This window comes from Cebus imitator, unplaced genomic scaffold, assembly GCF_001604975.1.
Source record: "Cebus imitator isolate Cc_AM_T3 unplaced genomic scaffold, Cebus_imitator-1.0 Scaffold31, whole genome shotgun sequence".
Classification (NCBI taxonomy): domain Eukaryota; kingdom Metazoa; phylum Chordata; class Mammalia; order Primates; family Cebidae; genus Cebus; species Cebus imitator.
The window spans coordinates 7,562,409-7,571,197 of record NW_016107346.1 but is presented as its reverse complement, the minus strand read 5'-3'; the positions used below and the strand labels follow the sequence as shown (position 1 = coordinate 7,571,197).

General features: G+C 42.1%; 1 protein-coding gene across 5 annotated transcripts in view; it reads right to left on the bottom strand.

The window, feature by feature from the left end:
* Positions 1 to 1,754: 1,754 nt before the first annotated feature.
* TMEM230 (transmembrane protein 230) overlaps positions 1,755 to 8,789 on the bottom strand; it is a 12,428-nt gene continuing 5,393 nt past the window's right edge. For all 5 annotated transcript variants that reach the window (XM_017524002.2, XM_037736913.1, XM_017524003.2 and 2 more), the window contains exons 3-4: positions 8,414 to 8,536; positions 1,755 to 2,284 (exon numbers count right to left, since the gene is read on the bottom strand). In XM_017524002.2, the coding sequence (XP_017379491.1) occupies positions 2,144 to 2,284; positions 8,414 to 8,536 (264 nt within the window). In that variant the 3' untranslated portion in view covers positions 1,755 to 2,143. The remainder of the gene's footprint in view (positions 2,285 to 8,413; positions 8,537 to 8,789) is intronic.

Here is an 8,789-nt window from a genome sequence, read left to right as displayed (position 1 = left end):
AAATGTACACTTTCCACCCCATGCCCAAATGTTTACTTTTCACTTTATACCCTTCTGTTCCATTTTTATTTGTTTTTTTGGACCAGCAGCATCAACTTTAAAAAAAACCACCAAACAGGCCAGGCTCAGTAGCTCATGATTGTAATCCCAACACTTTGGGAGGCCAAGGTGGGAGGATCATTTGAGCCTAGGAGTTAGGCTGCAGTGGGCCATGATTGTGCCACTGCACTCCAGCCTAGGCAGTAGAGCAAGACCTTGTCTCCAAAAATCAATCAATTAATCCATCAATCCAAATCATTTGGTTTGGCCAAAACCTTCTGATCTGAGCTTTGCTTGGCAGCCACTCCCCAAGATAAAGCTTTATGTATCACCTCACAATTCACTGTCAAGGCTTAGAAACTCACTACTGAACTCCCCAGCAAACATTCCCATTACTAAAAGTGCCTAATCTTGGAGGCTGCTTCAGGTCACCCTCTCTTTGTCCCTCATTTCCTGGGTCCTTTTTTCTTCCTCCACGTACACTCACTCCACTGGTGATCTCAAATAGCCCTCTGGTTTTTAAGATATTGTCCAAATACTGACTCCTAAATTTCTATTTCCATAAGACCCACTCTAAACTCTAGACACACTCATGCATTGCAACTGCCTCCCCAACAGCTCCATTCGGATATTGAGCAGACATCTAAAACTTGCTCTTCCCACAGCCATCATCTCAGCTGATGGCATGGCCAGGCTTCTAGCTGCCCAAGTCCATAACCTCAGGGTTGGGGAAAGTAGTGTGACTCATAATGCCAGCCACCTAGAAACTAAGGTAGATCTGGGTACTGGGATTAAAGATATCATAAAATCACTGAAGTGTTTTCTGAAATGTTTAAAGTTAACTCATTTTAACTCTAGGACTTGGATTTCAACATTTTAATATCTTTGGAATATAAGTCATTTTTTGCAAGCTAAAAAATAGAATCAAACGAAGGCAATCCAGTGCTCCAGGCATCCAGGCTGAGTCTTGCAATCATGAGCAGAATGATGACATAATACAAGGTGCTAGCAACAAGGCTATAAACTCTAACTAATAAACACTTATCTACATGTTTCATTAAGAACAGCCAAAAATCCTGCCCTTAAAGGAATAATCTACAGAACATCTTGATTTACAAGGGACAAAATGACCCCAATTACATGCTGTCCAATATACTGGTGAACTGGATCAGAATGGGCCAAGGACTGTTAAACAGAGAAAGTATTTACATTTTGAAAACTTGCTGTGCAGGCTAGTTTACTCCTGGCTTCTGTCAATAAGAAAGCAAGTAAAAAAAAATATTACAGATGAACTCACTGATCTTTGATTTTTACCAAGGTCTTCCACTGGAACATGAAGGTAGGATTAAGTGTAGAGGATAAGATACTCCAACATTTTTTTTTTTTTTGAGGTGGAGTCTTGCTCTGTTGCCCAGGGTGGAGCGCGGTGGTGCGATCTCGGCTGACTGCAACCTCCACCTCCTGGGTTCCAACAATTCTCCTGCCTCACCCTCCTGAGTAGCTGGGATTACAGGTGCGAACCACCATGCCCAGCTAATTTTTTTGTATTTTTAGTAGAGATGGGGTTTCACCATGTTGGTCAGGCTGGTCTTGAACTCCTGACCTCATGATCCGCCCATCTTGGCCTCCCAAAGTGCTGGGATTACAGGCATGAGCTACTGCGCCCGGCCAAGATACTCAGATATTTTTAAAATAAATTACTTAGTAGTAAGAAATTAGCCATACTACATTCTTCCATTTGCTACAAGAACAAATTGGCAATGAAGACTATTTAAAAGAAATGCTCAGCTCTACAGAGGGTGGTGGCAAGCAACACTTTCCACTACAGAATAACCTCTATTCTTCCATGATTCATATTCCTATGGAAAAACTTGTCGGGAGCTCTTGCCAGGGCCAAGGGATGAGAAACAGAGCAGGTCATGTCCTAACTAGCTAACTGTAGGCTCAGTTAACATCTTTGGGAAGAACGCATAAAATCTGGCCATTGTTTACTTAAACACCCGCAAGATGCAGAATTTTTTAGCCCTTATCTAGAGTTTCTGCTCAGTATCTTAAAGCTGGGGCAGTCCCACTGTGACTCTTCTCCTCAGATATGAGGTGCGTGCTAGTCATCGAAGTCTGGAATGTCATCATAGGAGTAACCGCGGTAGCCTTTGGATGCATAGTAAGCGATGCGCAGGTGGTAAAATCCGGGTAGGAACACCAGAATGCCAATGATCAGGACTGGAACGGCCCGGTCTGCCCCCTGGTGGCAGAAGGAGTCAAACACATTAGCACTCTTAAGAGTTACACATTTTAAAATAAAAAGTCACCTAATCTTTAGATTAGCATTTTATGCTTTTCAGTACTTTTTTTTTTTTTTTTTTTTTTTTTTTTAGACAGAGTTTCGCTCTTGTTACCCAGGCTGGAGTGCAATGGCGTGATCTCGGCTCACCGCAACCTCCGCCTCCTGGGTTCAGGCAATTCTCCTGCCTCAGCCTCCCAAGTAGCTGGGACTACAGGCATGCACCACCATGCCCAGCTAATTTTTTGTAGTTTTAGTAGAGATGGGGTTTCACCATGTTGACCAGGATGGTCTCGATCTCTTGACCTCGTGATCCACCCGCCTCGGCCTCCCAAAGTGCTGGGATTACAGGCGTGAGCCACCATGCCTGGCCTTCAGTACATTTTATTTGAGTTGTACACCACCAAGGGAAAAGGTTTCCTCATTAGAAATTGAAGGAAAACTACAAAGTACTAACAATTATAAAGAATGATCCAATCTCAACCAGATATTTTGGATTCTTTTCCTTTTTTAAAAGTTCTTAGTTGTAAACACACTGTGTCCTGTGGCCAATATTATTAAAACCTCTTCATATATTTAATCTTTAAGGGCATGTAACATTCCACTGAAATCAACGTACACAGTTTTACTTAACTGCCCCACACACAGCTGCTGGACACTTTGGTGGCTTTTCACGTTTTATAATTGTATAGATGCTACTACAATAAACTTCTGTGTTTTTCTTAGCCTTTCAGGTTTTTCCTTTTTTTTTTTTTGAGATAAGAGTCTTGCTCTATTGTTCAGGCTGGAGTACAGTGGCGTGATTACAGCTCACTGCAACCTCTACTTCCCAGGGTCAAGCAATCCTCCCACCTCAGCCTCCAAGTAGCTGGGGTTACAGGTGTGAGTCACCATACCCAGCTAATTTTGTTTGTTTGTTTGGTAAAGATGAGGTCTCACTATGTTGCTTAGGCTGGTCTTGAACTCTTGGGCTCAAGCAATCATCCTGCCTCAGCCTCTCAAAGTGCTAGAATTATGGGCTTGAGCAATCGCACCTGGCTGGCTGTGTTCCCTGTTGTGTGTTAATTATGGCCAGAATCGGTCAAGACAACTTAGACACTGTGTATGTGGGGACAGCCCATGAGAAAGAACCACTAACTACTTTAGGTTACTAAGATTTCATATTGAAGCTCAACAGGTATACTCCAAGAATGTTAAGAATGATTAAAAAAAAAAAGGAAAAGAAACTCAACAGGAACTCAAACCAAACCTAATGTAAGAAGGAACTGACTTATAAGGTACTGTGACCCCATACATATAATAGAATCACTATTTCTCTCCAAACACTGACCCGTATGTTCATGGCACTGCACAGCTACAATGACAGCATGCTGCTCCAGCTACACCCTTTAGCAGTTAGGACTCCTGTATGCCAGGCTCTGCCGTGCTGTTCCAAACTATGACAGTGGGCAAACTGTCTAATATCTCAGAGGCCAAGTGTGTCTACCTGACACTACCTCCCTTACTGGAATTATGGAAATTTACTATTGCTCAAAGGAAGAAAAACATGTTTTGCCAACAGACAACAAAATATAAAAGAAAATCTTTTTGTTCTTTCTGCTGAAACCTGCTGTACAGACATGAATATAAAAATAAAGATTGAACCATGAAGAAAACTAAAACCTGAACAGAGAGTAATGAGATTGAAACCCTAATAAAAAGTCTCCTAGCAAAGAAAAGCCTGGGACTCATAAAATTGTGAAGTGACGGGCAAAAAAAAAAAAAAAAAAAATAAAAGAAAAAAAAAAAAAAAAAAAAAAAAAGAGAGAAGTCTGGGACTTGATGGTTTCACTGCTGAATTATACCAAACAGTTAAAGAATTAATACTTGGCCAGGCATGGTGGCTCACTCCTGTAATCCCAGCACATTGGGAGGCCAAGGCAGGCAGATCACTCAGGATTTCGAGATCAGCCTGGGCAACATGGTGAAACCCCGTCTTGACAAAAAATACAAAAATTAGATGGGCATCGTAGTATGCGCCTGTGGTCCCAGTTGCTATACGCAAGGCTGAGGTGGCAGGATCATGTAAGCCTGGAGAGGCAAAGGTTGCAGTAAGTTGAGATCATACCATTGCACTTTGCCTGGGTGACAGTGAGACCCTGTCTCAAAAAAAAAAAAAAAAAAAAAAAAAGAGGAAAAATAACCTAATCCTATTGAAACTATTCTGAAACAGACAAGGAGAGAATACTTCCAAACTCATTCTATAAGGCCAGTTTTACCCTGATACCAAAACCAGGCAAAGATGCATAGAAAAAAAGAAAACTATAGGCCAATATCCCTGATAAACACTGATGCAAAAATCCTGAATAAGGAGGATAATACTAGCAAAAGGAATTCAACAACACATTAGATTGTTCATCAGGACCGAGTGGGGTTTAACTCAGGGATGCAAGGATGGCTCAACTTACACAAATTAATCAATGTGATATAATTGTATCAGGAAAATGAAGGACGAAAACCACATTTTTATGGTTATTTCAATCAATGCTAGAAAAGCATTTGATAAAATTCTACATCCTCTAGGTACAGTGGCTCACACCTATAATCCCAGTACTTTGGGAGGCTAGGGTGGACCTTGCACTGACTGTAATTAACACACAACGGGGAACATGGCCAGTGGAGTGCAGTGGCTCAAGCCTGTAATTTCAGCACTTTGGGAGGCTGAGGCAGGAGGACTGCTTGAGCCCAGGAGTTCAAGACTAGCTTGGGCAACATAATGAGACCTCATCTCTATCAAACAAACAAAAAAATTAGCTGGGTATGGTGACTCACACCTGTAACCCCTACTACTTGGGAAGCTGAGGTGGGAGGATGTATTGAGCCTGGGAGATCGAGGTTGCAGAGAGCTGTGATCACACCACTGTATTCCTGGATTGCTTGAGTATGAAGTTCAAGATCAGCCTGGGTAATATGGCAAAACCTTGTCTCTACAAAAAATGAAAAAAAATTAACCAAGTGTGGTGGCACATACCTGTGGTCCCAGTTAGTTGGGAGGCTGAGGTTGCAGTGTGCTGAGATGATGCTGCTGCACTCCAGCCTGGATGACAGAGTGAGACTCTGTCTCAAAAACAAAAACAAAAACAAAAAATACGCTGGGGAAAGAATCAGTCTTTTTTGTTTTAAGATGGAGTTTCACTCTTGTTGTCCAGCCTGGAGAGCAGTGGCACCATCTCAGCTCACTGCAACCTCTGCCTAATAAGTTCAGGCAATTCTCCTGCCTCAGCCTCCCGAGTAGCTGTGATTACAGGTGCCCACCGCCACATCCAGCTAATTTTTTTTTTTTTTAAAGATGGGGTTTCACCATGATGGCCAGGCTGGTTTTGAACTCCTGATCTCAGGTGATCCACCTACTTTGGCCTCCCAAAGTGCTAGGATTACAGGCATGAGCCACCATGCCCAGCCTTAATTTTGTATTTTTTAAGTAGAGACGGAGTTTCACCATGTTGGTCAGGCTGGTCTTGAACTCCTGACCTCAGGTGATCCACCCACTTCGGCCTCCCAAAGTGCTGGGATTACAGGCGTGAGCCACTGTGCTGGTCAAGAACCAACCTTTTCAATAAATGGTATTAGGAAAACTGGATATCCATATGCAGAAGAATGAAACTAGACCCCTGAAATCTCTTGCCATATACAAAAAATCAAATGAAAATGGATTAAACACTTAAACATAAGATCTAAAACTATGAAGCTCTAAAACTCTCCTAAGACCTAAAACTCTCCAGCATGTTGGACTTGGCAAAGATTTCTTGAGTAATGGCCCCAAAAGCACAGGCAAACAAAGTAAAAAAGATAAATGAGATCACATCAAGTTAAAAAGCTTCTGTACAGCAAAGGAAACAATCAACAAAGTGAAGACACAACCCATAGAATGGGAAAAAATATATGCAAAGTATCCATCTGACAAGAGATTAATAACCAGAATATACAAGGAGCTCAAACTCTGTACGAAAAACATCTAATAATCCAACCAAAATTGGGCATTTTGCAAAATAAGACATACAAATGGCAAATAGGTATATCAAAAGGGTGCTTAACATCACTGACCAAAGAAATACAAATCAAAACTACAATGAGATATCATCTCATCCCAGTTAAAATGGCTTTTTAAAAATATAGACATGAGGTCTCACTATGTTGCCCAGGCTGGTCTTGAACTCCTGGGCTCAAGTGATCCTCTTGCCCTGGCCTGCAAAAGTGCTGGGATTACAGGTGTGAGCTACTGTACCCAGCCAAAATGGCTTATCCAAAAAACAGGCAATAAGAAATGCTAGTGAGGATGTGCACAAAAGGGAACCCTCGTACAATGTTGATGGGAATGTATGTTACTATAGCCACTATGGAGAACAGTATGAAGTAGAACTACCCTATGATCCAGCAATCTCACAGCTAGGTATATACCCAAAAGAAAGGAAATCAGTCTTGTCAAGGAGATTATCTGCACTTCCAAATTTATGGCAGCCCTATTCACAACAGCCAAGATTTGGAAGCAAGCAAAGTGTTCTACAACAGACAAATGGATAAAGAAAATGTGGTACACATACAGGATGGATTACTATTCAGCCACAAAAAAGAAAGATCTTGTCACTTGCCACAACGTGGATCAAAACTGGAGAACATTATGTTAAATGAAATAAACCAGGCACAGAAAGACAAACTTTGCATGTTTTCACTCATTTGTGGGAACTAAAAACTAAAACAATTGAACTCATGAAGACTGTACAATGATGGTTACTAAAGACTGTGAAAGGTGGAGAGGGGGGAAATGGGGACGGTTAATGGGTACAAAAATATAGTTACATAGAATGAGTAAGTGCTAGTATTTGATAGCACAAGGTGACTAGGGAATGATTTATTATACCTTTAAAAATATAATAACTAAGACTGGGAATGGTGGCTCACACCTGTAATCCCAGCTCTTTGGGAGGCTGAAGTGGGCAGATCACCTGAGGTCAGGTGTTACTGACCAACCTGGCCAATATGGTAAAACCCCGCCTCTACTAAAAATACAAAAATTAGCCAGGCATGGTAGCTTGAGACTGTAGTCCCAGCTACTCAGGAGGTTGAGGCAGGAGAATCACTTGAACCCAGGAGTGGCAGCTGCAGCAAGCCGAGATTGCACCACTGCACTCCAGCCTGGTGACAGAATGAGACTCCTCCAAAACAACAACAATGTATATACACATAATAACTAAAAGTAGGCCGGGCACAGTGGTTCCTGCCTGTAATCCCAACGCTTTGGGAGGTCAGGAGTCTGATACCAGCCTGGTCAACACGGCAAAACTCCATCTACACTAAAAATACCAACATTAGTCGGGCGTGGTGACATACATCTGTAATTCCGGCTACTCAGGAGGCTAAGGCATGACAGCAGCTTGAACCTGGGAGACAGAGGTTGCAGTGAGTCGATATCACGGTACTGCACTCCAGCCTGGACCACAGAACAACTCTGTCTTAAAAATAAATAAATAAAAGTATAATTGGAACGTAACACAAATGATGAATGCTTGAGGTGATGGATACCCCATTTAGCCTGATGTAATTATTATGAATGCATGACTGTATTAAAATACCTCACATATCCCGTAAGTATATACACCATGTACCTGTAAAAATTGAAATAAAAGTTGGCCAGGTGCAGTGGTTCACACCTGCAATCCCAGAACTTTGGGAGGCTGAGGTGGGCAGACTGCCCGAGCTCAAGAGTTAGAGATCAGACTGAGCAACACAGTGAAACCCTGTCTCTACAAAAAAATAAAATGAACAAAAATAAGTAAAAAATATATCAAATTAGCTGGGTGTGATGGTGCACACCTGTAGTCCCAGCAACTTAGGAGGCTGCGGTGGGAGGATCACTTGAGCCCAGGGAGGTAAAGGTTGTGCCACCGCACTCTAGCTTGCAAGACAGAGCAAAACCTCGTCTCAGAAAAATAGACTACTGGGATGGACAGACACATGGACACGGGGACACGCATACACACACACACACACACACGAGCTGTGGCTAGTATTTTATGGCTCTCACAGCTTATTTCCACATGCCCGTCAGCTTACCCCTTTGCTGATGTAGCCTGAGAGCAGGAGGGAGCCTATAATAATGAGAAAGGCGCCAATCAAAAACAGCACAGTGGCAAGTGCAATGGCCTTATAAGGGATCTTTGGAGGGCTTTTCTTAAACTGGAAGAAAAACAGAGATGAAAAAGACAAGGAAGAACATTAGGCAAATACCAGGGTTCAAACATTTTATTTATTTATTTTTAATTTTTATGTTTTTAGAGATAGAGTCTTGCTCTGTCACCCGGGCTGGAGTGTAGTGGTGCAATTATAGCTCAATGCAGCCTCAAACTCCTGGACTCAAGCAATTCTCTTGTCTGAGCCTCCCAAGTAGCTGGGACTACAGGTGTATGCCATCATGCCCGGCTAATTTTTA